The sequence below is a fragment of the Oryctolagus cuniculus genome, chromosome 21, assembly GCF_051225735.1.
Source record: "Oryctolagus cuniculus isolate XC-2025 breed Fujian yellow rabbit chromosome 21, ASM5122573v1, whole genome shotgun sequence".
Taxonomy (NCBI): Eukaryota; Metazoa; Chordata; class Mammalia; order Lagomorpha; family Leporidae; genus Oryctolagus; species Oryctolagus cuniculus.
Genome location: NC_142887.1, coordinates 21,797,156 through 21,817,726, shown reverse-complemented (window position 1 = coordinate 21,817,726; position 20,571 = coordinate 21,797,156). Strand labels below are relative to the sequence as shown.

General features: G+C 54.0%; 1 protein-coding gene across 7 annotated transcripts in view; it reads left to right on the top strand.

Moving 5' to 3' along the window:
* SART3 (spliceosome associated factor 3, U4/U6 recycling protein) overlaps window positions 1–19,841 on the top strand; it is a 37,749-nt gene extending 17,908 nt beyond the window's left edge. For 4 of the 7 annotated variants that reach the window (XM_017338062.4, XM_017338061.4, XM_089322875.1 and 1 more), the window contains 13 exons: window positions 3,063–3,218; window positions 3,911–4,049; window positions 4,881–4,988; window positions 6,164–6,241; window positions 6,362–6,420; window positions 7,117–7,226; window positions 10,327–10,439; window positions 12,494–12,570; window positions 12,979–13,147; window positions 15,252–15,700; window positions 16,917–17,069; window positions 18,163–18,353; window positions 18,961–19,841. In XM_017338062.4, coding sequence (XP_017193551.1) covers window positions 3,063–3,218; window positions 3,911–4,049; window positions 4,881–4,988; window positions 6,164–6,241; window positions 6,362–6,420; window positions 7,117–7,226; window positions 10,327–10,439; window positions 12,494–12,570; window positions 12,979–13,147; window positions 15,252–15,700; window positions 16,917–17,069; window positions 18,163–18,353; window positions 18,961–19,138 — 1,980 coding nt within the window. In that variant the 3' untranslated portion in view covers window positions 19,139–19,841. Of the gene's footprint in view, window positions 1–3,021; window positions 3,219–3,910; window positions 4,050–4,880; window positions 4,989–6,163; window positions 6,242–6,361; window positions 6,421–7,116; window positions 7,227–10,326; window positions 10,440–12,493; window positions 12,571–12,978; window positions 13,148–15,251; window positions 15,701–16,916; window positions 17,070–18,162; window positions 18,354–18,960 lie in introns of all 7 variants that reach the window. The other 3 variants (XM_089322876.1, XM_089322877.1, XM_089322874.1) reach the window with 2 other exon arrangements.
* Window positions 19,842–20,571: the final 730 nt, after the last annotated feature.

The window sequence follows — 20,571 nt, the reverse complement described above, 5'->3', positions numbered from 1 at the left end:
TTCTGCTTGCTGGCCTCTGCTCTTTAGGCTTGTTTCTCTGTAAAGCTTTCTAATTTCATAATGTATCCAAACTTGATACTTACTTTAAATATATTTTGAAGTGGTTTTTGCTGTCAATGATACTCTTTTAATTTGAAGATTTGTTTATTTGAAAGGCAGAATTAGAGAGGGGAGACATAGAGATCTTCCATCTGCTGGTTTCTCCCTAAATGGCTGCAACATTTGGGGCTGGACCAGGCTGAAGCTAGGAGCCAGGGACTGCATCTGGGTTTCCCACGTGGATGGCAGGGCCTCAAGGATTTGGCTCATCTTCCACTGCCTTCCCAGGTGCGTTGGCTGGGAGCCGGGTAGGAAGAGGAACAGCCAGGCACTTGGTGTTATGGTGTAGCAGGTGAAGCTGCCGCCTGCAACGCTGGCATCCATATGGGTGCTGGATCATATCCTGGCTGCTCCACTTTTATCCAGTTCCCTGCTAATGAATGGCCTGGGAAAAAGCAGCAGAAGATGGCCTAAGTACTTGGGCCCCAGCAGCCCACTTGGGACATGGAATCTCTCTCTCTCTGTCTCTCTGCTTCTTCTGTCTCTAACTTTGACTTTTCAAATACACACACACACACACACACACACACACACACAAAGAGCAGCTGGGACTTGAACCAGTGCACATATGGGATGCCTGCTTTGCAGGTGGAGGTTTGACCAGCTGTGCCACAACACTGGACCCAGGTAAATGATACCTCTTTAAAGAGTTTTATTTTCTAGTTGCTCTTGGTATATATTCATTTTTTAACGCCCAAACTTGATAAATTCTTAACTTACAGGTTCTTTTGGATACTCTGTTTTGATTATATGAGGGTACTTCCAAACGTTTGTGGAAAAGTGGAATTGAAAGTTTGTTGTAGCTCAAAAATTTTTAAATCTGTATGTAGTTTTTTTCATAAATGCACATTTTCCATGAACTGCTTGGAAGACTTTGTATTTTGTAAATGACATTTTGCCCTTTTTGCTCTTAGAATACTTTTTATTTTTTTAAAGATTTTATTTATTTGAGAGGTAGAGTTTCAGAGAGAGGGAGAGACAGAGAGAAAGGTCTTCCACCCTCTGGTTTACTCCCCAAGTGGCCGCTATGGCAGAAGCTGAACCCATCTGAAGCCAGGAGCGGTCCAGCACTTGGGCCATCTTCCACTGCTTTCCCAGGCCATAGCGGAAAGCTGGATGGGAAGAGGAGCAGCTGGGACTAGAACCGGCGCCCCTATGGGATGCCAGCACTGCAAGCGGAGTATTAACCTGCGCCACAGCGCTGGCCCCTCGAATACTTTTAAACTTCACTTAGCATTGCTCAGACGCGCTCCTGTTTCCCTGTGTCTGTGTTTGACGAGGTCTGCAGTCAGCATTTGGGAAATGAGCGCCTGCACTTCCCCTCCGGGGCCCCTCCTTCCTTCTTGTGCCCTAGCTCTTCTGTCTGAGGGGCTCCCGTCTCCTGCACTGGGGACCGGCTGTGAACGGAGGCCGCCGGCTGGGCCTGTCCGAGGGGGCTCCCGTCTCCTGCACTTGGGGACCGGCTGTGAGCGGAGGCCGCATGCTGGGCCTGTCTGAGGGGGCTCCTGTCTCCTGCACTGGGGACCACTGGGGACCGGCTGTGAGCGGAGGCCGCCGGCTGGGCCTGTCCCAGCTCTTCACTCTGCTCGGGAGTTGCTCTCCCGGGACGGTGGATTCCAGCCGACTGTCAGGTTCTCCACTCTGTCTCTGCCGTTGCCGTCGGGAGCTCAGCCGTCTGACTCTTGCTGCGGTCTCTCCGGCTGGTTGGCTTGGCTGATGTTCTGGACGTGGGTGGCAGTGGGCCCACGTGTGGGTCTGTTTAATTTCTCAGTTTGTGGTTTGGGCTTCTTGGCTGTATTTGGTGTGTTTCTCGACACAGTGGGTCGCAGGGCTGACTGTGGGGGTGGAGCTCTCGGTGTGGATCCTGGCTCTGCTGCTTGCTTGCCAGCTCTGTGACCCAGGCCCGTTCTTACCCTGCCATGTCTCAGTTTCCCCGAGTCCAAGGTGGGGTAGTATTGAGCCCTGCCGTAGAGGATTGTTGTGAAGATCGGATTCTTAGTATATTTGGAACCAAAGCTTACCTTTATGTAGCTTGCCACCTTCACTTAGATTTTGTCTTTAGTACTTCTGTTTCTTTGCCAGTTTGTTGATGGTTTTTTTAAGTTTTTTTTTTAATGTATTTAATCCAGTGGCCCAGTCCACCATCACGACTGGAAAGCGAGGCTGTTTGGAGGAGGTGCGTCTTGGCAGCCTGCCTGTCCCCCCTCCCCCCTTCTTTTTCACATGCAAACACTTTGTGTGTAGTTCTCTTCCCTCTACTTGTGGCCTTCTGCGCAGTCTGGCTCCTGAGAAAGCAGGGTGGGGAAGAGGATTCTGTGTGTGAAGAGTTGTGCTGTGCGTCTGGATCAGTAAACACTCAGCACAGCCTCAGCCTTCTGCATCTGCCTGGAACCCTGCGGGAGCGGAAGCTGAAATGGCACAGGGCTCCTGTTTGTCCTGCTTCGGTGCATCACTGTACTTAGTCGGCTGAGCAAGGGTCGTGTGTTCTGGAAGGGGGACTGGCCGTGGCCGTGGCCGTTGGCAAAGGTGTTGCTGTTCCAGTCAGTTCCTGATTGATGGCGAGTTAAGTCCCCTGTGGCCTAGGAAGGGATTTAGAAGAGAGTTTATGGAGCTTTCGTAACTTCCCGTGCAGAGGCCCTTTGGGCCAGATGGGAAGCCTCTCAGCAGGCCCATGGGAGTGTAGACGCTGTGGTGCGGTGGCTGGCGGAGTGAGGACCTGTGTTGCTCAGCAGGCCCATGGGAGTGTAGACGCTGTGGTGCGGGGGCTGGCGGAGTGAGGACCTGTGTTACTCAGCAGGCCCATGGGAGTGTAGACGCTGTGGTGCGGTGGCTGGCAGAGTGAGGATCTGTTACTCAGCTTGGTGTAGCGGGCTTGCCAACGGTTACTTTTATTAAAGATGTTTTGTGCCTCTGTGGTACCAGGTTACTCAATTCAACTTCACTGCCATTTCCCTGTGCTCCAGCTGCAAGCAGAGGCGCCGAGACTGGCCGAGTATCAAGCATATATTGATTTCGAGATGAAAATTGGTGACCCTGCTCGCATTCAGCTGATCTTCGAGCGTGCCCTGGTTGAGAACTGCCTCGTCCCAGACTTATGGATCCGTTACAGTCAGTACCTAGTAAGATAACCACCCTGAAGCTACGTCGTCTTCAGTCATGTAGAATCTGTTGAGATCGAGAGCATCAGGAGTTGGTTGCACGCTGCCTGTGTCTGCCTTTCCTTCCGCCATCTTCCCCTCCCCTTCTTGGCCACTCCCCTGGGGGGTTCTCCTAGTGCTCTAGGCAATGTAAACCGACCTCTGGCTCTAAGACTCGCTGTAGTCCGGCTGTGATGGGGGATTCGTCTCACATCAGTTGTGTTTCTTTCAGCTGTGTATCATGGAAAAGTGTAAACATCAGACAGTCAGTAAATGACCCCTTGTGGACCCCTCAGCCATCTTCAGTGAGGGCTCTGTCTGGGTTCATGGCTCCTCCTGTATCCATACTTTTTCCCCTTCCATGTTTTAAAGCAAACCCAGAAATGTTTTGTCCCTGCTGCATATGTCAGTGTGTGTCTAAAAGGTCCTTTATGGGTATGAGGGCCCAAGTGAGGTCCGTACCTTGGGTCTGGTTCATGTCTCCCAAGGCTGTTTCCCTCCTCCACTTCTCCTCTTCTCCACTCTCCCTGTGGTCTCTCTGTTAAAGAAACTGGGTCACGAGAGACACTTTGAAAGAAGTTTCCCTTGTCACCTGGTTGTGCTGGCAAAGTCTTGTTGATGGCGAGGTCTAACTACTAAGACAGGTCTCCTAACCCCGGGGTTCTTTATCACAGGACCGGCAGCTGAAAGTGAAGGATTTGGTTCTGTCCGTACACAGCCGTGCCGTCAGAAACTGCCCCTGGACAGTTGCCCTCTGGAGTCGGTACCTGTTGGCCATGGAGAGACATGGCGTGGATCATCAAGTGATTTCTGGTACGGCTGTTTCTGTGGGATGGGTGCTAAGCTTGTTACCCTAAGTGAGAAACGATTGTGATGAAGCCATTAAGTCAGCGTTCCCCAGGGTCTTCTGTGGGCTGTTGAGTGTTGATGACAGAAGAGGCTCTAAGTGGCTGAGCCCTTTGTATTTTTGGCGTCTTAGAGTGTGTGTGTGTGTGTGTGTGTTTTAAATTAATTTATTTGAAAGGCAGAGTTACAGAAAGGTGGAGAGAGAAAGTCTTCCATCTGCTGGTTCACTCCCCAGATGGCTGCAGTGACCAGAGCTGAGCCAATCTAGGAGCCAGGAGCTTCGTCCAGGTCTCCCATTTGGGTGGCAGAGGTGCAAGGACTTGGGCCATCTTCTGCTGCTTTCCCAGGCCACAGCAGAGAGCTGGATTGGAAGTGAAGCAGCCAGGACTCGAACTGGCGCCCATGTGGGATGCTGACCCTGCAGGTGGTGGCTTTACCCACTTAGCCACAGCACTGACTCCAAAGAGCTTTGAACCATGCTCTATTCACTGTCCTATCCTAGGAAGTTGTGGTCTTCTGTCCAGACTCACTTGACCTGGGAGCCCTATACAGGCCCTTGTGGAGTGAATAGAACTGAGGTACCCTGGCCGTGCTGTGCTCTGGGGCCTCTGAGGGACCCTGACTCTGCAGTGCTGTAGGGGCCTCTGTCTTGAGCGTTTCTCTCCAGCCCATTCCACTGTTTTGCTTATTGCTGTTTCTTACAGTCATGTAGTGTGCTGTCATTGGTAGAGTTTGACAACTTTTATGTTTTGCTTCTTTGTGAATTGGCAAAAAATCCTGATTTTTCTCCAACTGCAGTGACCTTCGAGAAAGCTTTGAATGCGGGCTTCATCCAGGCCACTGATTATGTGGAGATTTGGCAGGCGTACCTGGATTACCTGAGAAGGAGGGTAGATTTCAAGCAAGGTATATAGCTGTGTGTGTTTCATTTGTGTACTGATTTGTTTTAAAACTCATTTTTTGGAGAGATGGTCCAGTGGTCCAGTTCCCCAGATATGTTGAATTTGAATAAAGAGTATAGACCAGCCATTTATAACTTTGCTTCCCCAGAAATTCTCCCGTTTGCATCTTTTTTTTTTTTTTTTAAAGATTTATTTATTTATTTGAAAGGCAGAGAGTTACAGAGAGGCAGAGCCGGGGGCAGAGGGGGTTCCATCCACTGGTTCACTCCCCAGATGGATGCAACAGCTGGAGCTGTGCCGATCTGAAGCCAGGAGCCTGAGGCTTCTTCCAGGTTTCCCATGTGGGCACGGAGATCCAAAGACTTAGGCCATCTTCCACTCCTTTCCCAGGCCATAGCAGAGAGCTGGATCAGAAGAAGAGCAGCTGGGACCTGAACTGGGGCCCATAAGAGATACTGGCACTGCAGGCAGCAGCTTTATCCGCTATGCCACAGCACCGGCTCCCCCATCTACATCTTTAACAAGTTGTGGTGTAGATTCTAAAGAAGAGAGTTAATGGTCCTATGTCTTTTGCTTGCTCTGGTCAGCTTCTTTTATCTCCCCTCTGATTTTTCACTCTTTTCTTTTTTTTTCATATTAATTTGAAAGGCAAAGTTAGAGGGAGAGACAGAGATGGAGAATCATCCATCCACTGGTTCCTTCCCCAAAGTCAGGACCCTGGAACTCCATCTGGGTCTCCCCAGTGTTGGTGCTGCTTCCCCAGGTGCATGAGCAGGGAGCTGGATTGCAAGAGGAAGCAGCTCAGGCTCCAGCTGGTTGGTGCTCCTGTGTCACGGGCAGCGGCGTCACCTGCTGCACTGCAGCACCAGCCCCTCCTCCTTCACTTCTGTCCCTTTTGTGTCCCTCACATAGTTCTTGAAATAGAACTGCTGTGTGTTTTTAAATCTTTGAACCCCTACAAGATCCCCTGCTCTGCTCTTCCCTTGCCCCCCCCCCCAAAAAAAAACAAACAAACAGCCAAGTACAAGAGTTGCCCTGCGTTCTGCTTTCTCCCTGCTCTGTGGGCAGGGACTGGTTTTATTTCTGTCTCTCCCCCTGATGACAGGGTGTGCAGGGGTCTCCCAGCAGTTTAGGGGAGGGCTGCTCTGTTTTCATGGTCTCTCCCTGGCGTTCTGACAGACTCCAGTCAGGAGCTGGAGGAGCTGCGGTCCACGTTCACGCGCGCGCTGGAGCACCTGCAGCAGGAGGTGGAGGAGCGTAAGTCTGCCCAGCCTCTGCCCTGCCGGTCGCCGCGCCCGTTCTCGGTCAGTGGAGCTTTTCAGCCCAGGGCTGCTGTCTGCAAGGTCCTTCTCATCCTGACTAATTTCCTTCTTGAAGGTTTCAGTGAGAGTGGAGATCCGAGCTGCGTGATCATGCAGAACTGGGCTAGGATTGAGGTAAATGTTTTTGATAAATCTGTCAGTTTCATCCACCTATCAAACATTAACATTTTGCTGATATTAATAATGTTTCTTAATCCTATGAATCCCAGGTAATGGTGTAGGCATCATGAGAATTCGTGATACCTACGTAGCTGGATGTACATTCGTTTATCTCATAGTGAAAATATTAGCTTCCAGCTGGCCCTCGTGCAGCAGATGCCGGCTACTTGTTGCTGTTTCTTACCCTTGCTCGTTGGCACATGTGTGGGAGCATCAGGAGTATATGCTGAGTGCCAGCATGTTAGTGGGTGCCCGGGGAATGGAGTACACAGGGCCTCCGGGCCCGGGAGACTTGCTGCAGGAGATAGCCCCTTGGCCAGGTAATGAGAACATGAAATAAGCTGTCATTACTGGGCCAAGGACACCAGGCTCCGTGAGACACGGAGACTGAGGGAGAGTCAGGCTAAAGAAGCTGGCGTCTGTCAGCTCGTTCCGGACTGTTTGCGGTTTGCAAGAAGTGGAGGGAGATGGTTTGTGCCTTGTCACAGTGGAAAGGCCAGAGTGGTGGGCCTTAGCCTTCAGCACTGGAGGGAGGCCTGGGGGTCACGCTGGCAGTCCCAGGGGCTCATCTCGCCTGTCTGTCTCAGGGTGTTTTGTGATGGGTGCTGTTAGCAGGCTTCGGTCCTTTCTAACTGAGCCGATGCGTTTTAGGCTCGACTGTGCAATAACATGCAGAAGGCCCGGGAGCTCTGGGACAGCATCATGACCAGAGGGAACGCCAAGTACGCCAACATGTGGCTGGAGTACTACAGCCTGGAGAGGTGAGCACTGGGCGGGGCAGAGTACTACAGCCTGGAGAGGTGAGGACTGGGCAGGGGCGGGGCAGAGTACTACAGCCTGGAGAGGTGATACTGGGGGGGGCGGAGTACTACAGCCTGGAGAGGTGAGCACTGGGCGGGGCGGAGTACTACAGCCTGGAGAGGTGAGCACTGGGCGGGGGGGGGGGGGCAGAGTACTACAGCCTGGAGAGGTGATACTGGGCGAGGAGTGAGGGAGGCAGAACTCTTTGGCCTGCACCTGTCTTTAGTCCTGCCTCACTCTGGCTGGCCTGGGTTTGCTCCTCACAGCTGGGCTGCCTGCCTTCATGCTGGTGATTTCTTTTAATGGCACGTTTTACTGGGCAGGGCTAGGGAACCAAACGTGTAAAATTTGTGTCAGGGGCTCTTACAGCCTGTGTTTGTTCTAATTTGTTTTTTTTTTTTTTTTTTTTCCCATTTTTGGGCAAGAATGCTTTTAATTTGACTTTCTTGGAGCTATTTATTTTATGCAATTTTATAGAAAAGTAGAATACTAAAAAGCAAAGAGGAAAAAATTCCAATTACTTTGCAGCCGCTGACCTGGATACACTGTTTTAGGATATGTGCTTTGAGACTTTCTCATGCTCAAACTTAAAAATGAAGATGCAAAAACAGCATATATATAGTGTACACATATCATAAACCTTGAAAACCACTCAAAATAATTAAGGTAGTGAAACATTCATAACCTGGAGAGTATAGAAAGAATACAGCTAACTTTTCTGCTCAGTGTGTCTTGAACAGTGCATGCCATTAAATGTATTTCTACACTTTTTTCTTTTTTGAATATCTTGCTTTAGCCCCATTTAAACAATAATATGTGCTTGAATTAAAATAGAGCGTTTCAGAAATGTGTGAGAAGGTGCCAGTTGCCTGCAGTCCCCCCCAGAGAGGACCCTAGCAATGCCTGTCCCCCTCCCCCCCGAGAGGACCCTAGCAATGCCTGTCCCCCTCCCCCCCAGAGAGGACCCTACCAATGCCTGCCCCCATCCTCCCCCAGAGAGGACCCTACCAATGCCTGCCCCCTCCCCTCCCAGAGAGGACCCTACCAGTGCCTGCTGACTGCCCCTCCTTGGCTTCAGGGCCCCTTCACACTCGTAACACTTCAGAACCACTGAGAGCTGTTATCTCTGTGGGTTGTAGTGTTGGATACTCCCCATATTAGGAGATAACACTGAAAAACTTAAAATGTTTTACTTTTATTAATTCAAAAGTAAATCCATTAAATGTAACAAATAGCGTTTTTTTTTTTTTTTTTTTTTTGAGAAATGTATTTTCCAAACCCAAAATCAATGAGTGGGAAAAGTGTCACATTTTGTGTTTGGGGACATCTCCAGTCAGTCTTAGCCCCGTGTGTCTGCTGTCAGACTGTTGTGCTGTGTTGTTTCCACTGAAGAGCACGAAGGCAGTTTGGCCTCGCCTAGAGGAGAGGTTAGAGAAGAAGGGGCTGTTTTAGAACCCGTCCAGGTCATTGTGGCTGCTCTTCCATCAGACAGCAAAACTCAGCAGGTGATGGCTTCTTAAAGGCATTTGCAACGTACTGTATTACAGAACCTTCTCCCGTTGTGTTACATTACTTCCGTTTGTCTGCTTTGTGCTTTGCAAGGGCTTTTTACCTGTTATGTGGTGCTGTGGTCCTGGGACGTGCGCTGTGCTTGCAAAATCCATTCGGGCTGAGTTGCTCAGCTCTTCCAGATGTGGACAGGTGCATCCCTGGTGCCTGACGCCCCTTTGTTCGTCTGCTCTGCTCCCTGATCCTGGCAGGACAGCCTGTCACGTAGGAGCTGCCCTACTCAGAGTGGCAGATGGCAGGTTTTCAGAATTCTAATTTTCACTTGCAACTCGAATTTCACTTGCAATGACTTATTATGATGCCATTGGTTTCCCAGGAAGTTGCGAGCTCATCATGAATTGTTGGGAATGTCTTGCCAAGTACCCAGGGCCACAGTCGTTTGTCAGGTGGCTCCTCTTTCAAGTAGAAATGGTGTTGCCTGAGCTGAGTGACTCGCTCAGCCTTCAGCCATAGCAATGACACACGTGCTTCCCTGTATCAGCCCACGTGCTCGGGGTGCAGGGGGCCCTGTGTGTGTCCCAGCCTGTCACACGGCGTTGGGAAAAGGTGCGCACTGCCCTGACTGGGGCAGGACCACTGTTGCCTTTGCAGCACAGTGGAAAAGCCCAGTCATACGTGGCTGCTGTTATGAAACGACTCTATGAAAACATTTAAATATTATTTATTTGAAAGGCAGAGGGAGTGCGTTTCCATCTGCTGGTTCACTCGCCAAATGCCTGGAATAGCCAGGGCTGAGCCAGGCTAAAGCCAGAAGCCCAGAACTCAGTCTGGGTCTCCCATTTGCATGGCGGGCTCTCAGCCACTTACACCTTCATCACCTGTTGCCGCCCAGGGTGTACATAAGCAGGAAGCTGAAATTGGGAGCAGAGCCAGGACTTGAATCCAGGGGCTCTGGCATGAGAATGGATGTCTTTGCCGAACGTCTGTCCCCTCTGCCCGCCCCCCACTCCTCACTGCCCAGAGGTGGCCCGAATGCAGAGCCCTGAGAGGGCTGGAATGGTGCCTGGGTCATCCTTTGAGACTGCTGCTCTAGTTTTTTTCTGGGTTCCCTAATAGGTATGACGACATATATTTATGATTTTTTAAAGCGGAAATGGGAGCCCCCTGTTTCCTAACTGTTGCTCTGTGCTGTGAGCGCAGTGCATCTCTCCACGCTGATGGAGAGGCCAGACCACATTGACAGTCCCCTGGCTGAGTGTTCTCCCTCGGGTAGGACCGCACACTGGAGTGTCCTGGGGGTTGCATCAAGTTCGTGGAGTTGTTGCCCTGCCCCCCTCCCCCAGTGTTGCACACGTGATCCTGTGAGGCAGAGTGGGTGCGACCACTGTCCCAGCGCATCTTCAAGTAGCACCCTGCTCGTTTAGAGGGAGCCTGCCCTTGGGTTGGAAGAGGGTCTCCTCAGAAGCGGGTGTTGTGGGAGAGCAGCCCCCTGGGAGACAGTAGCCTCTGCCGGGTGTCGTGGCAGCAGCGGCTGTTTGTTTTCTGCCCTAGGGCGCATGGTGACACTCAGCACTGCCGGAAGGCTCTGCACCGGGCCGTTCAGTGCACCAGCGACTACCCCGAGCACGTGTGTGATGTGCTGCTCACCATGGAGAGGACAGAAGGTAGGCCCTCAGCTCTCTGTGGTGACTGGAGGGCAGTGGTGGGTTCTCAGCTCTCTGTGGTGACTGGAAGGCATGGTGGGTTCTCAGCTCTCTGTGGTGACTGGAAGGCATGGTGGGTTCTCAGCTCTCTGTGGTGACTGGAAGGCATGGTGGGTTCTCAGCTCTCTGTGGTGACTGGAGGGCAGTGGTGGGTTCTCAGCTCTCTGTGGTGACTGGAGGGCAGTGGTGGGTTCTCAGCTCTCTGTGGTGACTGGAGGGCAGTGGTGGGTTCTCAAGGGGGCCCATGTGGAGGCACTGTGGTTGTGGCCCCCGCCCTCCCCTGCGCTGTGTCATTAGACGTCCCGCGGTGCTCGCCCGTGGGGCTGAGTCCTCCTGCAGCTCTTGTCAGGTTCTCCGGCCACAGGAGGATTCTCTGAGGGGGCGGAGCCCAGGGCCCCTGAATCCCTTGTCGTGGGTGGGGGCTGGCCCTTGTGTTGCAGGACACTTAGTGGCATTCTTGGCCTCTACCGACTGGAGGCCAGGAGCCCTCAGCCCAGCCCCGTGTGACAACTCAAGCATTGCCAAATGTCCCTTGTTGGGCAAGATTGCCCAGTTGGGAGCCACTGGCGTATCGCAGTGTCTGCACAGCACAGAGGCCCAGGCAGGCAGGGCCCATGTGTCCTTTGGGCACATGTGCACTGCTGGTTGAGTTTTAGAGCCTCCAGTGGTAAGTTGTAGCATCAGAACACCTGGGAAAATGTAAGTGTTTCTACGGGCGTTAGTCTGCAGATCGGATGCCCAGACAGCTCAGCACACTTCAGTGTCTGTTTAAAATTATTCTTTAGGTCTTTTTTTTTTTTTTTCCACAGGCAGAGTGGACAGTGAGAGAGAGAGAGAGAGACAGAGAGACAGAGAGACAGAGAGAAAGGTCTTCCTTTTTTTTTTTGCCGTTGGTTTACCCTCCAATGGCTGCCACGGCTGACGTGCTGCGGCCGGTGCATCACGCTGATCCGAAGGCAGGAGCCAGGTGCTTCTCCTGGTCTCCCATGCAGGTGCAGGGCCCAAGCACTTGGGCCATCCTCCACTGCACTCCCTGGCCACAGCAGAGAGCTGGCCTGGAAGAGGAGCAACCGGGACAGAATCCGGTGCCCCGACCGGGACTAGAACCTGGGGTGCCGGCGCTGCAAGGCGGAGGATTAGCCTATTGAGCCATGGCACTGGCCTGTTTTTGTTTTTTAAGGACTTATTTATTTATTGGAAGGGCAGAGTGGCACAGAGACAGATCTTCCATTTGCTGGTTCACTCCACAAGTGGCCACGATAGCCAGGCTGGGTCACATTGAAGCCCAAAGCCAGGAACTCCATCTGGATGGCAAGAACTCATTCACTGCCTCTCAGGTGCATTAGCAGGGAGCTACATCTTAAGTTGAGTAGCTGGCACTCTTAACTGAAGGCACACCGACAGGGAATGGTGGCAGCTTAGCTACCTCCAGGTTCTTCAGTCTGAGTATGAATGTACTTTTTGCATTAGAACGTTTTCATTTTCTTTGCCATCAAAGGCACATAAGGGCCGGCGCCGCGGCTCACTAGGCTAATCCTCCACCTTGCGGCGCCGGCACACCGGGTTCTAGTCCCGGTCGGGGCGCCAGATTCTGTCCTGGTTGCCCCTCTTCCAGGCCAGCTCTCTGCTGTGGCCAGGGAGTGCAGTGGAGGATGGCCCAAGTACTTGGGCCCTGCACCCCATGGGAGACCAGGAGAAGCACCTGGCTCCTGCCATCGGATCAGCGCGGTGCGCCGGCCACGGCGGCCATTGGAGGGTGAACCAACGGCAAAAGGAAAACCTTTCTCTCTCTCTCTCTCACTGTCCACTCTGCCTGTCAAAAAAAAAAAAAAAAAAAAGGCACATAAGAAGTCAAAACTTCAGGCTGACGCAAATGGAATTTTCTTAAAAAGAGGAGTTGATTGTCCAGGCCTCCTCATCTGAGGGGAGAGCTCTGGAGGTGTGGGCAAGTCGAGGGCATTTTCGTCATGTCCTTCAAGACCGAAGGAGCACACGTTTGGCGTCTCTCCCTCCAGGTACTCTGGAAGATTGGGATGTAGCCGTCCAGAAAACCGAGACCCGACTGGCCCGCGTGAATGAGCAGAGGCTGAAGGTGATGGCGGGGTCCGTGTGAAGACTAAACCTGTTTCCAGTCGCCTCTTAAACTGACAGTTCTTTCTCATGTGTTGTCGGGGAGTTTGGGCCCTGAACTTTATTGGAATAGACAAAGAGGGAGTCTTCCTTCGCTTAGCTAGTGGAGCGTGAGCACTCCCACGTTGTGAGGGCCCTGGGCTGCTGGTGCTTAGCCTTCCTCTCAGGGAGTGATGGTTGGGGGTGTTGCTGAAGACCCCGTAGACCTGGTCGGGGCAGCCCCAGGGGCCCTGGCAGTGGGATGTTGTGGGCAGGACCCTCTGTGTCTTTTTCATCACTTGGGAGATGGATCGCATTCTCTCTCCCCTCTAACTCTCACCTTATCACGAGTCAGGACACGCACCCATGTGCCCTCCTCCCAATTGCTTAGGCTGCAGAGAAGGAAGCAGCCCTCGCCCAGCAGGAGGAAGAAAAGGCGGAACAGCGCAAGAGGGCCCGGGCTGAGAAGAAGGCGCTGAAGAAGAAGAAGAAGACCAGGAGCACAGACACACGCCCCGCCGAGGAGGATGGCGACAAAGAGTGGGGTGACGAGGAAGAAGGTGAGACCGTGCGAGAGCTTCTGTCCTGAAGCAGCTCGGACTTAGAGAGGCAGGGACGGTGCGGAGAAGTTTTGTCCTGAACTGTGTGCGGGTCAGTTCCCAGCATGTCCCCGGGCCCCTGCAATGACGTCACGGCGTGTCTTCCCCATGGCTGTCATCCGGCCATCAGGATGAACGCTGACCATTCCTCCGCCCGGTCCTCGGAGCCCGTTCCTGTCCCACACTCTGTCAGGTGGCGCCCTTGTGACGGGAGGATGCAGTCCAGGATCGCACGTTGTGCGTGGTTGTCTTGTCCCTTGAGTCTCCTTCAGTCTGGCACATTCCTCAGTCGTTCTTTGTTGGCCTTCGTGGTTTTCAAGGCCCTCTCTGTCGGGCCCCCCAGCTGTGTGCGTGTGATGCCCCGGGCTGTGCATCTGTGGAGAGGCCTGTCCTTGCATGGCAGCCGTCAGGTGGCACGCGGTTGTGGTCGTCACGGGACTGAGGTGGTGCTCTGGAGCTGCCTGTGCCCTCTTCATGGTGGTTAAGTGTGGTGATGGGTGTTTGCCTCGTGCTTTGAGCCTAGGGCAGTGTCCTGCTCCTCATCCAGCTTGCAGACTGCTGCTTCCTTATCGCTGTCATGTGGATTCATGGATTCCTGTGTCCTTGAGCAGTTTTGATTTGTAGCCACAGTTACTTATGTTGATGCTCTGCCTCTCAGATTTGGCTGACAAGAGCTCTTTGACCCGTCCTTGGCCTTGGTGTGCAACACCCAGGCTGTCTGGTGCTGTCTGTGACTCGGCCCTGGCGTCCACCCCTTCTCCAGGGTTCCTTTGAGGGAATGGTGCTTAGAGGGTGCTGGAGGGCTCACTGCTGTTGGAATGCTATTGCTGCCAGGCCCCAAGCATGATGGGAGCTGGGGATAGTGTGTGTGCCTGCATACATGTGCGTTTATAGCCGTAACTCTGTGTATACTGAAAACCGCCGGTTCACACCGATTGCTCCATTCCAGTCTAACACTCAGGGTTCACTCTGGTTTTCTCCCTTTTCCTGCTTGCTGCTACTGTTATCCTTAGTATTCCCTACTCCCCCAGTCCTCTACGGCCAGCTGCTGGTCCCTGCCTCCCTCCACAGGGGCCCTCCTCACCGTGCGTGGCCTCTCCACTCACAGTGCCCTCGCTGCCGCGGCTTTCCTGTGTGTACCCACACCCCTATCTTGGGTTCCTGTGTCCTTTACCACACTGCGGTCCCCACCCTGCACAGGGCCTGCCTCCGTGGCCCCACTTAATGGTTTGACTTGGTAGGATCTTCCTGCCAGTGCTGTGTCACCCATGTGATTTCAGGGGTGGGCAGACATAGGTCAGGTTTACATCAGCACAGTCACCCAAGGCAAAGACTGGTCTCTGGACATTGGAGGACCACACTTTCTCCTGGTCCAGGGGTGTCGGCCAGGGGACGGTGGTGCGAGGGTTGTCATTCAGTCAACCTGGGGCTCCAGGGAGGAGTGACTGCCAGTGAAGGAAGCAGAGGAGGGCACCAGAGTCAGCGAAGCGTGCAGGCACAGAGCAGTCTGGCCTTTGTGTGAGCCGCAGATAAGGGGGGTCGAGCTCAGATGACGACAGAGGGACAGCGACCGTGGGCGGGCCTGCCGGCCACAGCCAACCTAGGACACTCTTGAATGCAGTGTGCAGGGCTTAGACTGCATGGGAAGGCCGTGAGGGGAGCAGGCGCCGGCACCAGGGAGGTGAGCGCTCCCAGTGCAGGCGGTGGTGAGGGGGGGTTGAGTGCTCCTCCGCCTTCGTACGGGTTCAGGGCCACACAGCCGCTGTGGGCTCTCCAGAGTGGGCCTGGAGCACATTCGCCCGCGGTCATTTCCACGTGGACTCCTAGGTCCCATCCCGCCCCGGCTGGCCTCCCTTTGTAGGAGAGGGCCCTGGGACTGTCCTTTGACGTTTGAGTGGACAGGGGATTTATGATGTAGCCCACTTACCCCCTGTCATTGGGGTGGGAGAGTTTGCTGAGTCCCACAGTGCACTGTCAGAATTGTCCTTGGTGGGGAGCGACGTGGGAAACCCACTGAGGAGAAGGGTCCCTAAGCTGTGGCTGCTTTTCTTTGGAAAACCTGCAGAGCAGCCCGCCAAGCGCAGAAGGGTTGAGAACAGTGTCCCCGCTGCCGGAGCAGTGCACGACGGGGCCCAGGAATCGGGGGTCACCGGGAAACCCATAGACGTCGACCGCCCTTCCAAGCAGAAGGAGAAGGCGGCCTCCCTGAAGAGGGACGTGCCCAAGGTGCCCCACGACAGCAGTAAGGACAGCGTCACCGTCTTCGTCAGCAATCTGCCCTACAGCATGGAGGAGCCGGACGAGAAGCTCAGGCCACTCTTTGAGGCCTGTGGGGAGGTGGTCGAGATCCGCCCCATTTTCAGCAACCGCGGGGACTTCCGAGGCTACTGCTACGTGGAGTTTAAAGAGGAGAAGTCGGCCCTTCAGGCGCTGGAGTTAGACCGCAAGAGCGTAGAGGGGCGGCCAATGTTTGTTTCCCCCTGCGTGGATAAGAGCAAAAACCCCAATTTTAAGGTAATGTTTCTGGAGAAAATGCCCTTCATGTGGGGTTGCTTTACACAGATGAAGCACTTTGTGCCCACAGCACTCACGTTCAGAGTACACACAGAAGGTGTTTTTTTTGTTGTTTTTTTTTTTTTTTTTTTTTTTTTTTTTTAGATTTATTTATTTGAAAGGCAGAAGAGAGACAGGAGACAGATCTTCCATTTGCTGGATCACTCCCTAAATGGTTGCAATGGCTGGGGCTGGGCCAGGCCAAAACCAGGAGCCTGGAACTCTATCTGGTGCTCCCAGGGGCCCAAGCACTTGGGTCATCTTCTACTGCTTTCGCAGGCACATTAGCAGGGAGCTGGATCACAAGTGGAGCAGCCAAGACTCCCAACTGCTGACCATATGGGATGTTGGTACTGCAGGCAGCAGCTTATCCCACTGCGCTATGGCGCTGGCTTCTGTACACAGAGGTTGTTGGTTTTTTTTTTTTTTTTTAATATTTATTTGAAAGTCAGAGTTACGCAGAGGAGGAGAGGCAGAGAGAGGGAGAGAGAGGTCTTCAATCCTCTGATTCACTTATTGGCTGCAACAGTCGGAGCTGTGCCGATCTGAAGCCAGAAGCCTGGAGCTTCTTCCGGGTCTCCGCGCCAGTGCAGGGGCTCAAGCACTTGGGCCATCTTCCACTGCTTTCCCAGGCCATAGCAGAGAGCTGGATTGGAAGTGGAGCAGCTGGGACTTGAACCAGCGCCCATATGGGATGCCGGCACTGCAGGCGGTGGCTTTACCCACTATGCCACAGCACTGGCCCCTCTGCACAGAGGTTTTTATATCCTATTAGGAATTAAGCTTCCACAGACACCAAGGCCTGTCCTGAGCTGGTTGCCTGAGGGCTGACTCAAGGCCTGGTCACTCCAAGCTCGCAGTAGTTGACTCAGTAATGATAGGAAAACGGGAACTGTAACGGCAGCTGTTTCCCGCGGAATGAGCAGAGCCCGCGTTGCCTCATGGCATCCTCACCCAAGCTCTGCTTGTGCCCATTCCTGCCACTTTCCAGAGGAGGAAGTAGAAGCCTGGAGTGGCTACATGACTTGTCCCCGGGGTCCTGCTAGTGAGTGTCAGAGCCCAGATCTGGTGCTGGTCTGCCTGCAGGGGCGAGCTCCCTGCCCAGGGCTGGCCCTGTGGGGCTGGCGTGCCAGGCGCGGCTGGAACAGCACGTCTTTTTCTCTCCCTCCTCCGGCAGGTGTTCAGGTACAGCACCGCTCTGGAGAAACACAAGCTGTTCATCTCGGGCCTGCCTTTCTCCTGCACGAAAGAGGAGCTGGAGGACATCTGCAAGGCTCACGGCACCGTGAAGGACCTCCGGCTGGTCACCAACCGGGCCGGCAAGCCCAAGGTCAGCGGGGGGCGCACGTTCTGGCATGGGTTCCCCGTGATGATTCAGTGGCAAGGAATGCACACTGAGTCTCCTTCCCTGTGGAGGCAGATACTTTTTTCAAGATTAATTTGTGTATTTGGAAAGCAGAGTGACAGAGTAGGGTCGGGAGAGGAGGAGAGAATGAGAAAGATTTCCATCTACTGGTTCATTCCCCAAATGGCTGGTCAGGCCGAAGTCAGGAAGTCCATCTGGGTCTCTCATGTGGGTGGCAGGGACCCAGGTGTTTGGGCCATTGCTGCCTCCCGGGCAAGGTAGCAGGAAGCAGAGTAGCCCGAGTTGAAATTGGCACTCAGGTGTAGGGTGCCAGTGTGTTCTGAGCAGTGGTTTAACCTGCTGTTCCACGACACCCGCCCCATGCGGAGGCAGGTGAAACTGTTTGCAGCTGTGTGTATTACAGAGGAATAGGCATTTAGAAATTAAATTAATCACAGATTCCTAAGAGCCGCAGTGTGGCCCCCTGGCTAGAGGCCTCGGGGAGGGGGTCCCTCTGCTGTGGTTACCGCTGCTCTCCCTGAGGCCCTCACTGGGCCACCTCGGGGCCTCGAGTGGACCCCTTAGCACGTCCTCCCCTGCGGCCCACTCCTTTCTGCTCCACCTTTCAGCAGTTACTGTTGAGACGTGATTCTGGACCCCCTCTCACTCCCTTGCCCGCGGCCCAGCCATGCAGGTAAATGAAGAGTTAGTTGAGGAGTGTGACGGGAAGGCGGGCATGGAGGAGCAGAGACCTTGGCGCTCCCCTGGGCACCAGGGCTGCTCCCCGGTGTCTGTCCCCAGCCCACCTCCTCAGTCTGTTGGCTGGACTTATGCTGGTCTGATTGTTACTTTCATTTTTCTCTTGGGGAGCAAGCTCAAGGTGATCTGAACTTGGCTCCTCTGCGCTGCAGTCACTCCCGGCAGCGGAGGACAGGAGTAGGGAGGGAAGTCAAGCTGTGGACAGGGTGGCAGCCGTGGGGAGGGGAGCCAGTTGATGAGGTGCCTGCGTTGCAGAGTGAGGAGGCAGCTTCTCCTGGGTGTGCGGCAGCTCACCTGGCTCTGATCATGTCTCTTCCAGGGCCTGGCCTACGTGGAGTACGAAAACGAATCCCAGGCGTCGCAGGCTGTGATGAAGATGGACGGCATGACCATCAGAGAGAACGTCATCAAAGTGGCGATCAGCAACCCCCCTCAGAGGAAGGCTCCAGAGAAGCCGGAGGCCAGGAAAGCGCCGGGTGGCCCCCTGGTGCCGCGGCAGATATACGGAGCGTGAGTGTTTGTGCTGGCCAGCGCCCGGCCATGAAGGGCTAGATGAGGCAACAGTTAGGTCCCTGTTGGTAAGAGGAGTTAGGACAAGAGCACATGGGCCTGCTATCCCGGCGATGACCCCGTGGTTCTGCCGGGCAAGGTGTCCAGGGCGAGTCCAGGCCAGAAGGAGGCCCAGGCAGCGGGGCCCTGCCTCGTGTTTGCCAGGTGACACTTGTCCAAGGTCAGATGTTTCACCGGCACTGATGACGTCACCCGCCCCCTGATGCCCGAGCTTGCCAGCCTGCGGCTGCGCTCCCTAGAGAGGCCGCGCCTTCTGCCCGACAGGAGCCAGGCTGCAGGGTGGTTGGAGAGGTCTCGGAGGTGACAGCCACTTCTCACCCCAGAGTGTGACTTGCTCAGAGTCAGTCCTGGCCAGTTAATGAAGAAGGCAGAGCTTCCTGCAGTGGCTTTTAAGTAACAGCCAGGTACAGGGACAGGCCGCCTCTGGTGGGTTTTCATTTTTCATCATGAACTTTGCGTGATGTGCAGGATCCTGGCTCATCTTCACGGTACCGTGGGGGTTGCGGGTCAGTGCTTTGAAGTGTACAGTCAGTGTTTGCTTTTGCAGGCGGGGGAAGGGCAGGACCCAGCTCTCTCTGCTGCCTCGTGCCCTGCAGCGCCCTGGTGCCGGGACTCCTCAGGCTGAGAACGGCCCTGCCCCACGTCCTGCCAACGCCGCCCCTGAGGCCACAGAGGCGCCCAAGATGTCCAATGCCGATTTCGCCAAGCTGCTTCTGAGAAAGTGAGCGGACTCTGCGGGAGACGGGAAAGGCCTTCTCGCCGGCCAGTACTCCGGGGACAGAAGGGACTGGCCCAGTGCCCACCCACGGCCACGGGTTTTCCTCTGGGTCAGACAGAAGGGGAGTGTTCCCCGTGAAGCGGCGTCAGTGCTCCCTCACATTGAGGGCGACGGCAGGAACGTGAGCTCAGGGCGTGGCATCCTGAGGCACATGGGTGTCTTCCCGAGTGAGGAGCAGCTGGGTCTGGGGCAGCGTGGAGACCCGCGCGTCCCGACGCTCCCAGCCGGCCCCAGCCCTTTTTCTAAGTCACTTCTCTCACACCTGCACGGTATACGTGCCCATCACTCTTTTAATTTTTAAAAGATGGACTGGCAAATGCTAGTAACTCACCAGAACGGCCTATTTTAGGAAGGGGTGGGAGCAGGGGAGGCCACGTAGGAGAAGTCCAATGGGTTTTTGTTCGGGGGCTGTGTGTTTTTCTATTGTGTTTGTAAATGACACCTCAGCCTGTGGTTTCGTTTCCTAAAAGCAGTATCCAGATGTTTGTTTTATACCTGTACCGGAGGCCGTGTGCCACCTGCCGCGGGCCACTTCCTCTGCCTGCCGACTGGCTTTTCTTGTCTGAACCCTGAGTTTCAGCTCTTTGGTTTTGTTGAAACACCATGTCCTCCCCGTTTAGCTTTGTTTATTAAACAGAAGTTCTCTTAAACTCTTCTTGCTGAGTGGTGCTCAGAACCCTTCCTCAGGGCGGCCTGTAGCTATAAATAGAACTTTTCTAAGTCAAATCTTGTGGTCATTTTGATTTAAATTATTTCTGCTGTGATGGATCTTCAGTTGTAAACTTCAGTTTGATGCTTGAGTTTTTAAACTCTCTCACTTTTATCAGGGACTTACGGCTTTGGAAGCAGCCTTGCCAGTTCAGTAAGGAAGCTGACGTTCTAGAGGCACCGAGCTTCTTCTTCGACAGTATTTTTATTATTAGACAGGCAGAGCGCGAGTGCCCTCCCCTCTTCTGATTCAATCCCTACACGCCCATAGGGGCTGGGGCTGGGGCTGGGAATGCAGTCAGTCTCTCAGGTGGGTCTGGGCGGCCAGCTGTCTGTCTGTCGAGCCATCGCCTGCCAACTCCCAGGGTCTGCACTGGCAGGAGTAGGGAGCCGGGAGCCAGGTTCTCTGCTGTAGGACTGACTTGGGCATCCTGACCGCTGGGCTGAGTGCCTGCGCCCCCAGGGAGTCTTTTTATGCAGTGGCGATCAGTCCTCCATTTGTTTTCAGTTCTTCTATTGGGACACGTTAAACAGATGACAGAAACAGACTCCAGCTTGCCCATCGCTGCATTTGGCACCTCCCAGCCCTGTCCGTCTTTGACCCACTCCCTGTTCTCTTGTACACTGGACAGGCCATAGCACTTCCCCAGCAGTGCTGGGGCCGGTCGGTGT